The sequence below is a fragment of the Protopterus annectens genome, chromosome 5.part0, assembly GCF_019279795.1.
Source record: "Protopterus annectens isolate FY-2018-M chromosome 5.part0, PAN1.0, whole genome shotgun sequence".
Taxonomy (NCBI): Eukaryota; Metazoa; Chordata; order Ceratodontiformes; family Protopteridae; genus Protopterus; species Protopterus annectens.
The window spans coordinates 828026796-828042874 of record NC_056735.1 but is presented as its reverse complement, the minus strand read 5'-3'; the positions used below and the strand labels follow the sequence as shown (position 1 = coordinate 828042874).

At 34.0% G+C, this 16079-nt stretch overlaps 1 protein-coding gene across 1 annotated transcript in view; it reads right to left on the bottom strand.

The window, feature by feature from the left end:
• The window catches only part of LOC122802225 (coagulation factor VII-like), a 794227-nt gene extending 786238 nt beyond the window's left edge, over positions 1 to 7989 (bottom strand). Inside the window, exon 1 of the mRNA XM_044071885.1 lies at positions 7851 to 7989. Within this exon, the coding sequence (XP_043927820.1) occupies positions 7851 to 7920 (70 nt within the window). The 5' untranslated portion in view covers positions 7921 to 7989. The remainder of the gene's footprint in view (positions 1 to 7850) is intronic.
• Positions 7990 to 16079: the final 8090 nt, after the last annotated feature.

Sequence of the window (16079 nt, the reverse complement as noted above, 5' to 3'; positions counted from 1 at the left end):
TTCAACATATTATGACACAAAAGTTTCTAGCTGCAGAAAGATGAATATCTTTCTTTCTTCAGTAAAACCTTTTGAGTCTAATAATTTATTTTCCTTGATTAACCTATATGTGTTTTGTTACAGCGGTAAAGTAGAACAGTAACCCCACCACAAGGCACAGGTGGGCAAAGCCCTGAGTTCAACTTGAATGTCCCATACATATTTAGTGGCACAGGTTTTTGAGGGGATGGACTGGAAGGATGGAGGTAGTGGATGCTGTTGGCTTTCCCTTCCTGAGCTCTGATCCAACATATGGGTGACATCTGAAGGGAACATTAGGTGGTATGCCCATGGAGCTTTGGTCTGAAGAACATATACTGTCCAGTGTGCCATGTATTAGCATGTGTGCATAGGTATGTGCAACTTACTCAAGTTGGCATCTATAACAGACCTAAAGCAAAGCAGTTCAGGGGGTAGGAATTGCAGTGGTTATGCCATAACAGAAAAAGTCAAGATGGATGCCTGGACAATGATCCCTGGAATGGTTGCCACCCCACAGGAATGAATGTACTGGAAGCAGCTCTAGCCCATCAGGGAATGAACGGGTCATATATGTTGTGGGGGCTGGGAATTGACAGGCATAAAGGATCTAAATAACACTAAAAAAAGACCACAAATTAAGTTAGTTGACTAACAAGTATTATTTCTACCATTAATCTGAATGCACCTGCAAGGCACTAGCAAGTTACTAACACTGTAACGACTATACTGGAATTCAACCACCCCAGCATTAAAACTACCAAGTCAAGTTTTAACTTTTATCCTTACAAAATGCCTGTGGACTAACAAATTAATTAAAATAGATGATTGCAAGAAAAATCAAAAAGTCGACAAAACAGCTGAACAAAAAAATAGATCAAATAACTGCTCAAGGCTTGGAAAATACGAAACCACGGACTAGCGTAACTTCCACTTTATTCAACGCTTTCGTAAAAAACTTCTTCAGAACCAAAAGGAATGTTACATCAAGCATTCATTTAAATACTGCACACAATTAAAATCAATTAATCAATTACATAGTGTAAAAACATAATTAAAGAGCCCTTTACAAAAAGCAAACTCTTCATTCATCATTATGTACTATAGAATAGGCATAATTGAGTACATTACAATAACAAATATTATAAAACATATGCTTCACGATCTTTTAAGAAACATTTAATATTGATGGCTTCATTTAACCCAGGAAAATGATCCGCCTGTAGTTTAATTTGCCATCTAGCCTCTCTTTGAGCCAAAAAATTCCTGTAATCACCACCCCCCCCCCCCCCGATGTCAGGTTCACAGTGTTCCAAGATAGAAAACAAAAATGTTTTAAAACCAATACATTCAACACTATGTTTATAAAATATTTGTTTTTTGTCCTTTTTTCTAATATTATACATATGCTCCTTCATTCTAACATTTAATTTTCTAGTAGTCATACCAATATAAAATGATGAGCATTTGTCACACACTGCAATATAAACAACTCCTTTTGTTTTGCATCAAAAACTACCAGGGACCCCTATGGTATTAAGTATGTGAGGAAGCTGAATGTAGGGACATTCTAAAATAAACCTATAGACGGAACAGTCATAACACTTGTGCATACCCCTGTTGATATGCCCCTTCTTAATGCTACATGTGCTTCTACCTCTCCCCTTTTCAAATGCTCCTTTCAGACTATGTTCATTCCTATAAACAAACTTTGGTTTCCCCTTAATGGCTGCCATTAAATCAGCATTTCCTTCGAGGATCTTCCAATTATTGTTTATAATATTACGTATACCTATATTGTCAACACTCATATTCATACTGAAACATAAAATTTCAGTATACTTTCCAGTTTCCTTAACTTGGAGTGTTGGCCCATTTTTCAAAATGGGTGGATACAAGGTTGCACGTTGCTTAGAGATGTCATCAGCTGCTTCTCTTAACAAACTCTCACTGTACCTCCTCTCCAAAAACAATTGTATGATGAATTCAAGCTCATTAATAAATGTCTCATCAACACTCGTCATCCTGCTAGCTCGTATGAATTGGCTTTTAGGTATATTATTCAGCATGAATTTCGGATGTTGACTAGTTGCATGTAAATAATTATTCTTGAAAGTTTCTTTACAAAAAATACTGCTAGTAAAGTTTTCTCCCAATGCATTCCATGTCAAAGTTACATCCAAAAAGTTAATGGAATTTCCATAGCATCCCACAACAAACTTCAAGAAGTCAGAAACCTCATTCAACCTATTACAAAATAACTGCATTTCTCGGATTTTTCTTGTTCAAAGAAGTGTGCTTTCGAACAAGAAGAGAAGTAGACCCATAGATCTATACATATATATATATATATATATATATATATATATATATATGTATATATATATATATATATATATTTATATATATATATATATATATATATATGTGTGCGTGTGCGTGTGTGTATATATATATATATATATATATATATATATATATATATATATATATATTTATCAGTGTGAATAATGTCAACATCAAATGATCCACATTATGCATGTTGACAGACTACTAAGCATGCACCTTGCATCAATCTCAGAGCATGCAAAAATTTTAAAGCAAAATTATAATTATATAATTTTACACACACACACACACACACATATATATATATATATATATATATATATATATATATATATATATATATGTATTTCTACATTGTTTTTAAATCTACATGTATCATAATGCATTTGAATTGTACTATCCATTTTGAAAATCAACTCAGTGAAAATTAAAACAAATAATAAAAAAGACAGAGTTGACTTTTGCAGACTAAAACCCTAACACTCATTTAGACATAATCTGACTGAATCATTATAGTATTGCTAATGCATGCTAATCCTAACTGCCCCTTTCCCTAACCTTAATCTTGCATTTTACTATAGACAAAACCCTTTCCATAACACTGTTAATCCACAAGACATTAATATATTCTACATATAACAGCTGACATGCCCAGCACTAAATCTGTTCCCTTACCTACGCTTTACTCTAACTCTATTCCACAAAACACTTACACATATCCTCTAAAGATGAAACTTTCAGAATATCTGAAAGTTTTGTCATTAGAATCACAAACTACACTTTCCTTACCCACATGCATTCAACCTTGTTTCTTTTTACATCCTTATCATTCAAGTACTGAAACTCTCATCATAATTTTAAAACCATTCAGTTGAATATATTTCAAATCCATTGTAACTTCTTATGAAGAATAAAAGTTTATGTCCTTCACCTCTGTCCTAAGGAAAGTGAAGGAGGTACTGGGGAATGATAACAGTTGGATCTATGCAAAAAAGTCAATTGGCAGATAATTCAAACTGTAAATCATTTCTTTGATTAGCAACTATTATACAATGACCCCCCATTAATATTCAAAAATGTGCATGCTGATTGGTCAGCGTGCACGTTGTAAATCCGAGTTATAGTCATGGAAAAAGGTCCAGTCGCCCAGACTTTTTCCATTACTATAACTCTTACAGCAACACTGTCCCGCTATGTTAAATGAGTTTAACATAGCGAGACAGCTTTAAAAAAAGCAACGGAGATTCTCCATTGCTTTTTTTAAAGCTGTCTCGCTATGTTAAACCCATTTAACATAGCGAGACAGTTTGTAAAAGCAATGGAGATCTTGCTTTCTCCGTTGCTTTTTTTTCAAAACTGTCTCGCTATGTTAAATGGGTTTAACATAGCGAGACAGCTTTAAAATAAGCAACGGAGATTCTCCGTTGCTTTTTTTAAAGCTGTCTCGCTCTGTTAAACCCATTTAACATAGCAAAACAGTTGGTAAAAAGCAACGGAGATCTTGCTTTCTCCATTGCTTTTGCCCACAGCTCTGATGTACTGCATAGGCATACGCATGCGCAGTACATCAGAACTGCCGCAGAATACCAGACAGCTGCGTAAGTGCAGCAAGGAGGCATTATACAATGTCATTATTTAAGAAAAGTAATTATTTTTTTTCTTAAATAATGTCATTGTATAATAGCCATAACCCACTTCTGGGTGTGGGTAATGCTGGATTTACCCACTGTTGACTTTGTTTGGCTACTCGGGCTTCGCCCTCATGACCAAACCACGGCAACCGTGGGTAAATCCATCATTACCCACACCCAGGCGTGGGTTATTGCTATAATAATTCATCAATAAAGAACACATATAAAGCATTATCAGCAAATGATTCAATCCCAAAAATGTATTCAAACTCAAAAAGGACCATGAATAAACTTGAACAGCAGGAACCAAAACTTATTATTTCAGAAACATTTAGCTTAATGTCTCAGTGGGGAGTGAGGCAGACTCAAAGAAGAGGGAAACAAACACTAGCAAGGTAAACAGAAAGGGACTCAAATGTAACTTTTAGCAGGTATAGACAGCTATAAAAGGTACTGAATAACAAATCCTGGGCAGAATTCATAGTACAGCAACTACTGTAACCACACCACAGACTAAGGCACAAGACAGAAATTTACCACCAATGCTGTTCATGGAAAAATGCTGTAAAATAAGAATAAATAAGGCTCAAATCTGGCAATAGTTCTGCCACAATGGGTTCTAAGTACAAAAAGCTACCTTTTACATGTAATTCTACTTACTGAAATAAAAGTATGGTATGATGTATAAACAATGGTAAAATCTTGCAGTAATACACAATCTTCCCTCAGCTGCAAATGAAGCTATAAAACTAAATCCCAGAATAAACTCACAAATTGCAAACAGATAATTTTTTGGCTAAGCCATGTACAAAAATATCACCACTGCGGTCACAATAAGTGCAATTTAAAATGTTTAAGCAGAATTTTAATAAGAGTTTTTTTTTCTTCCCTTTTGATGAAAAGCTTGTATCTCATTATTTGGACGTTCCAGACCTCTCAAGAGTCTTGAGCATCTTCATAGATGCACCTCCACATAAAGCTTTTAAAGTCCATACAGAAGATTACCATAATCCTAAATATAATTCCATGTTTTGCCATTCTGTCCCAATCTGCTGTTACAGTTCCTAATTTTTGATTTACTAGACAGACTTTTTGTTATCATATAGTCTGAACAAACAGTAAATGGTTGGGATAATGACATCTAGTTTGTCTCTGTTAACTGTTCACAGAAACATTATACTTTTTGATGCTCTAATATGCATTTGCAAAATGTATTATTATTTTTGGCAGATTTTTCATTTCAGAATGAGGTGTGTCTTAATGGTAAGGCTAGCCTGAATAAATTACAACTTACTAAAGTATAAAACAGAAATGCAATTTATTTTTGTTGATTGTAAATGTCAGGTCATCATCATTATTATTATTATTATTATTATTATTATTACTATTGGTATTACTATTACTATTATTACTATTATTAGTATCATTATACTGTTTAGTGCCACATACTAAGAAGCATTTGTAATCCATCACCTTCTTTGATCAAAAATATTTGCTGTAATACACACATGATTTCTGTTTTTTGAAAATATACTTACAACCACAATTACATAGCTGCATTTCCAATGACTTATTGTGAATATGCACATACAACTCATAAAATCTTTGAAATACTCCTTATAGCTATTATCAGTGTTTAAAGATCTAATAATGATACCATAAAAATTAAGTGATCTGTTTATACTTGACTACTGAAATAACCCTTACTGGCCTTATTTTGTAAAATCTGCTATACTAAGTAATTATATTAAATATTAATTCATGCAACTTGCAAACATATTTCAAACACAATAGGCTTAAAGCATTCCATGGCTGCTGTATTTCAGCTGGTGGCAAGATAACATATGGGCGGCAGATTTTGTCGCTACATAGCAATTTAACTTCAAATTGAAAATTCAGAAGCAACTTCATTGAGTTTTATTTGCTGTTGTTCTTGCTTATAGGACAGGTTAGATGTAATGCATATGTATGTTTCACTTCCTAAAATATGTCATTATTTTTCTGTCATATTGAGCATAATTCATTAATTCAGGATTATTAAGCATAATTCATTAATTCAGGAATAATATATAATAACTTTTTGAAGAGCAAAATAAGTGTTTTGTAGGACAATAGCAAAGTCCTAAATTGAGAAAAAGGAGACTTTTAAATAAAAAGCTTTAAAATGAAGAGAAATTATCACCATTCTGAGTACTGAAGCTTTATATTCAACATGTACATTGAATGTATACTTTGCCATCCAGTTAATATTTTTATTGATTGGGCAATGAATTATCCATTATAAACTACTAAGAATTAGTTCAGTAGAGAAGTAAACAGGCCATACATTTAATATTTAATATCTGCTGTCAATCATTAGTGGACCGGTGTTCCGCTGTGGCGACCCCTAACCGGGAAAAGCCAAAAGACAACAACAACATTAAATGGGCAATGAATTATATATTATAAATTACTAAGAATTAGTTTGATGGAGAAGTAAACAGTTTTAAAACCAGTGATTTATTGCTAGAACCAGTAAATGAAATGCACCATAACAAAGAATGGGAAGGGTACTGCCATACCGGCTCCTTAATATTGTTGCCAATGTTGTGCAACACACAGTTTAAAGTAGAAATATGTAGTTACAGTCGCTGTTCTCATCAGGAGAATGGAATAACTGTAAGGTGAGTGTACATATTTCCTTGATGCCACAGTCTGATAAATGTAACCTTTCTCAACATAGTCTCACAAAATTTTCTGCAGTACATAAAGGATCATATTAGCAGTACGTAAAGAAGCAATTTTTCATGAAAACATATAATCAACACACTGAAGTAAATGTGTTTGCAGAAGAAGCCACCTATACCTTCCACATGGAAGGCTTCACATCAGCATGCACTGGCATACATTATTATTTCCAGTCACGGGTAATTTAAAGAAAGAATAATACTTTATTTGGTTTTCTGGAAGCCTGAAATCTCTGTAACAGAATAATAATAGTTACTGTGAGATAAAACACATCACACTTTGGAACCAGCAAAAAGCTTATTTGAGCAATCTAGTACCAGACCAATGTTCAAACTCATAAAGGAACATTGTCACAAGCTTATTTGTCAAACAAAATTTTAATTAATAAAAGTGTTCAAGAAGACAAATCTAACAAATCTGACAGCAATACAAACAAAAACACGGTTTCTTCCTGAATAAAACTATCCAGCAATCTCCACTGTGCTTGTAATTTCAAGAGTTTAAAAATAACAGAGGATCAAGAAAAAATAAATAAATAAAATAAAAAGAACCAAGAAGTTATACAAATAACCCTATAGGGCCAGACTACAAAAGAGTTGCTGTCAGTGTAAGTCTGCCCCGATTACGAAAGACTTGTTCTGTAAGTGACTTACATTGGTATATGCTTATTTATAAACATGCTTACACCAGAGGCCAGATTCCAAAAGACCTGCTATCACTGTAAGTGGTCACTTACACCAAGAGGAAGTCATTTGGAATTGGGCCTGTAATGACTTTAACACATGGATGCATACAACAGAAGCAGAATAAACAATTTGTTATGCAGGGGTGATAGTTACAGACGTTGACTCCCTTACCATATTCACTTAAAAAACACACACAAATTTCCATTCAAATAGCATGTTAGATCCAAATTTAGCATAAAGAATGTCAGTTACTATATCTATTGAATATCTCTTAAGAAAATGCTTTCATTTTGAAATTGCTTAAGTAAGTTATGTGACATATCTGGCACAAAATAAATCAAGTACACACACTTTCAAGAACAACTCTTAGTAACTACAGCAACAGTAACAAATAGTAACAAATCATTTTATAATTAAATGTTTTTTCTCAGAATCTTACCTGCAGCAAAACTATCTGAAAATAACACAAAACTGCAAAAAAATTGGACTGCAAAGTGAAAGAAAACCATGGTGAAACCCAAAAGAAAGCTATTCTAGCAAAGCTGTTAAAACTGTAGCAAACACTGTTTGGTCAAGGTTTGCAAGGTAAACATGATCTGAGGCCCCATTGATCCTGCAACTAGAATACTGCCTGAATGTAGAGCAAATCAGAAGGATTTTCATTCATGTAATTTTTTTCCCACTAGCTTGCTGCACTTTCATTGTTTATACAGTTGCTTTAATAGTAATAAAAACATTGCTTTTGTTCCACAGTTTTTAAATGTTGTTGTCCTTTAAGACCCATGATAGATGCACATGTAGTGAAGGATGAGGGATTAAAAACTGTGCTAGTACTTGCACAAATATTACATTTCCTGTGTGACTTCACAAAAGAAAATGCTAATATGAAATTATATTTTACCACATTTCATACTCCCTTCAGCTGTGCTTTAGTTCATTGTAATCACAGAGAAAGTTAATCCTTTTTCTTTTATATCCCTTGTAATATATTCTTTTTTATGGGCTGTGTATTGCATGGCAACCTCTCCAAATATAACAAAATCATCAGTTTCAGTAACTGAAATGCAAGCTATTTCTTCAGACCAAAAGCAATCCTTTTCAGTGCTGTTTGTAGACTTGCCAGTACCAAATATTTACATGGGTACAGTTCATTTCATCTAAACTGTCTTTTCATCTAATCAAAACCCGCATAAAAAATTATTCAACATTTATTTTGTCTAAAACATATTCAGTTGAATCACAATTCACAAAAAAACTTTATAAGGCAGTAGTCATTGCTTGTGTGGTTTAGATTCTCAGCATTTTAAGACTTGCAAGGTGAATTAACATAAAACACAAGTTGTATCTTGCCAATGCCCAGTCTTTTGATGTACCTCCATTTCTGGAAGTTTACATTGTGCAGCGATTCACTGTGTGTAGTGTGTTTTGTTTTCTCTTTGGTTGTGTGACTGTGGAGTTATTATGTTTAAGAAAGGGAGACATGAGAGACAAAAAATATATATATATATATATATATATATATATATATATATATATATATTTATAGTGGATGCAAGGGTGTTTGACCCTCACCCCCCAAAAGAAAACACTCTGTTTTCTTATTTGCCATATATTAAATTTTCTATGAAATTCATTTAGATTAAATGTGCTTTTAATTAATTTTTTAGTGATTTGTGACTACATGAAAAAGGAATTAGATGAAATATGTACGGATGAACTATAGAAAGACAGCGAGGTATGTCATGAGGTGGGGTGCCATATAAATGTTATCTTGAAACCATGAATTAAAACTTTTAAAATATGGCAATATTATAATTGTTTGCTAAAATCAGCAATCAGCTTACTCCAAAGCGAAAAAAGTCTCATCAACAATAACACCTACATATACATTTTTAACAAGCGTGTTTGTAATGAATTGTTTTCTAGCTATATCTCCAGTGCAAATTGTAAATGCGCTCAAGCCCAGTCCAACATTGCCTTATAACCACTCCATTGAAACTTTGCTGTAAAAAAAATTCTAGAAGGACAAAAAGCAATTTTTTTAATTAATTAATTAGACTATCTATTTATTTAGCTATTGTTTGTTGAATGGGCAAGTCTCACTAGGCCAGTAACTTCTTTTCAGGGGAAACCTGAGGTGGTGCTTCTGCTACTAACAGAAATTTGGCCAGGTCACAATGGGACCTTGATATAACATCTTATCCAAAGCACAACACACTCAGAAGTGTAGCATAAGCATCAACAAGAGATGTGATATAGAATGTATACATCCCTATGGACAATAACGCACCAAACTGAACTAAATACTGCTCAGAGTCTTACTGACTACAAAAACATGAATCATAATCTACTAATTCATTCCCAGTTTAAAGCTTGCCTGAATGTCAGAATATTTATTTTAGAAATTAACAATATCTTCTCTTTTACAGGTTCATAGGTTCATAGGATGATACTAGGCTATTGGCCCGGAGGCCCTTATAAGCCTAGCCAAGAATTTTGCCCATGTTCCATCAAAGTCAGCACCTGTTTCCCTTGTCCAGCAGGGACACAGGTGGGATCCCAGGGGTATATTTTCTGTTTCCTATCCAGTCATCCAGGTTCCTCTTAAAGAGGGCTAGAGAGGTACTCTGCTTGACATGGAGAGGAAGTCTATTCCACAGACTGGAGAGTCTTTGGGACACAAATCTATCCTGCCAACATGTTCTGTTAATGTCACAGACCAGGTTAAGACCTTGCATGTGGGTTGCGTGAGTGGAGTTTGTCTTATGGATATGCAGTGACTCCATCAAGGCTGGGTCTGAAATGGCCTTGTATGCCAGACACAGGTCACCTCTGAGCAGTCTATATGAGACTGAGTATAGGGACAGGGCTTTTAGCCTATCTGTATGGGATAGGTGTTTGAGACCCTGGATTTTTCTGGTCAGGAACCTCTGTGGTCTCTCCAACTGCTGCATGTGCTTGGCAAGGTACATGCCAAAGAGGGCATTGTACTCGATAATGGGTCTGATAAGGGAGGAGTACAGGGATGTTTGAGGTGAGCCATTGTAGAAAGCCTTCCGTACAATGGAGACAATTTGGTAGTCAAAAGTCAGGTTGCTATCAACCTGGGTACCTAAGTCCCTCACAAATGATCACATGCTTAATATGTTGTTATTAATGTGATAATTAGAAGAGATGATATTTTCCCCAAAGGGGATAATGACGCATTTATTGGCATTCAGTTTGAGGCCATGCTTCTGGCACCAGTCATTAGTTTGGGTAAGGCCCTCTTGGAGGATATTCACATCACTAGGGGAATTTAAGACAGCACCCAGCTTGCAGTCATCTGCAAACCTGGTCAGCCACAGACTACTGGTTTTGGGTTGCACCTCAGAAAAGTATATCACAATCAGTAGAGGCCCCAGGACTGATCCTTGGGGCCAGCCTTCTCAGTAGAAATGGGTCATAGATCATCTTCAGGATTTCCCCTTCCTTTATTAACATTATTAGTATTAATATTATTATTATTTTTATTATTATCAAACTTACCCTAACCATGCCTAATCTGCATGAAATGTTATTTGCATACCTCCTACTCTTCAAGAAGGATCATGAAAACTATTGTTCAACAATAAATTCAAAAAAACTGCAAAGATATTTAAAATAAGAACAAAAAAATGTATACACACACACACACACACACACACACACACACACACACACACACACACACACACACACACACTTAGACATTTTGAAAACACCTTTGGGCAGTCACTCAGTCAAAAATAAGGATGCTACAACCAGTTATTTAGTGCTTTTGTTCCTTTTTATTATTCTCACGGAACTTTTTTATACCATTAAATAGAGTGAACTACATGGACTTGATGCTTGATTTTAAATTGTATGCTAGAAAATTAAATCTTAAATATGCATTAAATGGTGTAGAAGGAAGCAATTATTTTCACAGTAAGACTTTTAAACGACCGAGTACTTTCAATCCAAACTTAAATGCTACCTTGCAGGTTTTTGTAAACTCATGCAAGGCTGATTTTGATGGTTTATGTAAAAATAAAGCTACTGTCAGAAGACTTAATCTTAGTAAACTGCAAAGGGAAGCTTTAGATAGGTTAAAAAGCTATAAACATTTACGATACATAAAGGCAGATAAAGGCTGTGGAATGGTGGTAATGGAAGAAAAATTGTATGTCATGGAAATGTGAAAAATGTTATCTGATGAATTGTTTTATAAAAAAGTTATCAAAAATAATGTAATTAAAGGGTACAAGAGAATTGATTTTGAACTGTTCCATCATTTTAATCAGAAGTATATTGATTATACAGTATTTGAATTTTTAACTATGGACAAGCGAGAAATAGGAGAGATATTTGGAATTCCAAAAATTCACAAAGACAAGTACTCGTCCACCATTTAGACCAATAGTATCTAGCCCAAAGAGTAAGACAACTACAATTTCTTACTACTTAGACAAAATGTTTAACCGTTTTGTACAGCAAAGTATGTCATTCATTAAGGATCGGTGGTCGTTTTTAGAACAGTTAAGGTTGTATCAATTTAGTGGTAAAGAAAAATATCTATTGTACTATTTATGTAGTTACATTATACACTAGTATTGACATTATTGAAGGTTTACAATTTATGACCGACTATCTTGAAAATGTGGTTGGTCTTGGTAATATTACTGTAAAATTGCTTGAAGCTCTTATGAATTTAGTGCTGCTGATTAATTATTTTATTTTTAATAATCAAAATTTTAGTCAAAGAAGGGGTTGTAGCAATGGGTGCGCATGTTGCCCCAGAATTTGCGAATTTGGTTTTATGCTGGTGAGAAAAAATGTTTTTGACAGTTCATCCTTTGTTCAAACGTGTTATGGTACAAAAGGTTTACTGATGACCTATTTTTTTATTTGGGAAGGAACACAAAAGGAATTTGATCAGTTATTTTTGGATATAAACTTGCAGGTGTCATGGTTAAAGTTTACAAAGTGGGTTATAGGTGATGTAGTAAACTTCTTGGACTTAACTATTAAGATGGATGTAATTAAACAAGAGTTTTCTAGTAATATAAAGAGACTTTTAGAAACAACTATTTACACTATAACAGCGGACTTCCTAAGTATATGAAGTTGAATATTTTCAGAGGGTAGTTAATTCGGGCAAATCGTATTATTAGTACTGACCAGAAGTTTTTGGAAAAAGTTGAATTTATCACTAAATTATTTGTAAACAGATGTTAACCTTTAAAAGAGTTGACACCTATTACTGATGAAATTATAAACAGTAGGGAAGAAAAATTTCCCCCTATTTTGAAAGGAGGTATTAATATTAAAAGTGACAATAATTGTCTGAAGGATAGTGATGAGAGAACATTAGCTTTATCCATTCCAATGATGAATGATAGTTTGGTCATTAAAAATATAGTTAGGCTTAACTGGAAAATTATTTCTGGTAATCCTGAACTTTTTCAAAGTCCTGGGTAATAAACAAAAGTTTACAATTAAAAAACAGTCAATATAAAGTCTCTGTTAGAATTTCATCTTTGTGGAAGATCTAATTTAATTTTTAGGAGAAAAGGAGCTTTTGCATGTGGGATGTGCAGACAATGTAGGTTAATTAATAATTCTAATATCGTTCAAATAAAGGGATATTACAATTGTAATAGTAAGACTATAGTATATATAACAGTGTGCAACACATGTCAACAATTTTACATAGGCAAAAGTATTCGGCCACTTGAAATAAGGATATGTGAACATATTAAAGCTATTAAAGATAAAAATAAATTAAATACTCTAGCAAAATATTGTACTATATGTGAAGGTTTTAGAAAATTTCATTTTGCTGTTTTTGAGCAAATTAATGAATTAAACTTTATTAGTGGTTGTAACAGATTGTTGGAAACACGAGAATTAGGATGACAAATTATGCTTAGAGTGTATACATTTCCTGGGTTAAATAAACTGATTAATATTTAAAGTTTATTGAAATATAAAATTCTTTAATATAAATTACAACGGTCACTGTTTTTAAGTTAATGTACTGTTTTATCTTTAAATAATGAAGTTAATTATGATATAATTTATTAATCGGATATGTTTATTGGTCACCTTATTAGATGGAACAGTATTTAAATGTGTTTGAAGGCTGAGATGGTGATTTCTGGGGAAGTTCCGGGAGAATAATAAAAAGGAACGAAAGCAGTAAATAATTGGTTGTGGCATCCGTATTTTCATCGACTGAGTGGCTGCCCAAGGTGTTTTCAGTTTGTGTTTGAGTTCTTGGTGGCTGGTTGTGCAACACTTACACATTTGTTTATTCAAAGGGTTTTTCACTGAGTGCAGATTTTCCTGCCTTGAATTATTGTGCATATTTTTGCTCAAACAATGCTATAATTAACTTATGGAGTTCAATTCCAGCATAATGCTTACTGATTGGTGTATATATATATATATATATATATATATATATATATATATAATTTAAAGTGTAAGGCGGACAAAACTCCAAATAAAACATAATTGTATATGATGCACAGTCTGTGATGGTGCTTGTATGATGGTATTCTTTGTTGTTGGTGTTGTTGTTCGAGTTCACAAATATAAATCGCCTGCTTGACATTTGAGGTCATTCTGGTGGAATGTTTTGAGCCTCGATATTACAGGTCATTCAACCTAGTTTTGGTGATGTTTTGTCGATGGAAGTAGTTGTGAGTAATAGTAATATAATCATATCTATATGTTTATACACTTAAACATACAAATATACATATGTACATTCACATATACATATCAAAAAATAGAAACAGGTAGCAATCTAATAATCATTACAGATTCATGGAAATCACCTTGAAAACATCCAACAGTTTAAATCCTTAACTGGTAATAACAGAACATACATGATTCCTTTAGAGTGAGTATGCATACACTCACACAGAAGCACACAAGTGAGCATGCACACATGCACATGCCCATACTCACATAAACCAATAACAACTTGAAAGCTTCTTATGAGTATACTGCACTGCTTTCAAAAGAAACACAGAGAAAATAAATAAAATATAATTTATCCTAGAATGACTACTACAACCAAATCTACATATTAGGGCTTTCAGATAAAAACAGCACAGACTGAGTGTACCAATAACCAAAAGTCATTTCATAACTTTAGTCACCACAGGAAAAATTGGTGTATCTGTTGCTCTGATGACAGCTGGTTACTTGTCCAACTAGAGCAGCCCAACTACTTTGTAATGTAATTCATAAGCTGTTATACAATGATCATTGTCTATTTGCACAGAAACTGCATATCTAGCAACTTCACAACAGCTTCTATTCTCAAACAGGTCATGTTCCATGAGAACCAGATAAAGAAAATGTCAACTAAACTACAAAAGTAATTCAAAACCTATCACTGTACACATGGTTTGCATACTCATACAATTCTGTAACATTCTTGGAACTATCTTTAAACCCATCTGCTTTACTCTTAACGAAACATAAAAAATACTACTTTTACTCAGCACAGCATATTTTCAGTCACATATACAAGAATGTGTGACACTGTAATGACACCCAGCAGATTGATGTCATAACATCGAAATTGCCAATATCAACATGTTCTGTACATGTTCCAGAGATTACCCTAGAGAACTAAAGCAATGGCAAGTGTTTTTGCTTAGGGCAAGCTCCCATGCACCTCCATGTCCAGGGCTGCACCACCACATCCCCTGCTAATTATATATATCTAACTCTGTGATCACACAATCCCTGGGGAAAGGAAATATTCCTCTGTTCAGAGACTGTCGATCTTGTGCATCTGTCATCTACCTGTCTGTGTTGACAAAATGGTGGTAAACTATGGTGTGTCAGTGCACTGTACATTTTATCCAGTGCCTGGCACCCATGTATATACATATCTCTACATATTTGTGGTCTAATTTCAGGGGACACCCAAAGTGGTATGTTTGTTGAAGTAGTTCAGAGAACAGCAGGATTACATAATAAACACAAAGTAAAGCATTTGGTGAATCAGTAGAGTGGAAACTACTTTTGCTGCTATTTCGGTTTCTGGGATAAGGTGACACCAAAGACAGGTATGATAGTTGGACTAAAGTCATAGAACCACTAGATACAATCATTCTGCAAGTAAGAACTATTGTTCCCTTTCCTTTGAACTAATTTATGACATGATGTGAAGTTGTTCTGTCTTGCCGTTCATTCTTACAGATGGGTTTGGAGCAGATCTTCAGCTCTGAGTCAGCCTACTACAAAGCTCAAGGACTTCAGATAGCTCAAGGCCAAGTCCCTATCCCATGATGCCCCTAGAGTTACCTCAGATCTAGTTTGCCGCTGCAATAGATCAGAGGATCTCGCTAGCTCGGGCCAGTAAAAACCTTATTTCTTCTACTATTTTTCATAATATTAATAATTCTTTCTAAAGTAGTAGTTTAGATACTTAGATAAGCTCTTACAGCTTTTTTGTGTAGTTTCCCTTCCCTTGGTGTGCCTATTTCCTAAATTACTATTTGGCCTCTTTTTTAAGCCTAGTTTAGATTTTAGAGTGTGTTTAGATAGTGATCTTTCTGTCACAGCTATCTTTATTACTAGTTTAGATTATAGTGTGTGCTTGCATAGTGAATTTTTGTCACAGCTTTAAAACAGTTAGAGT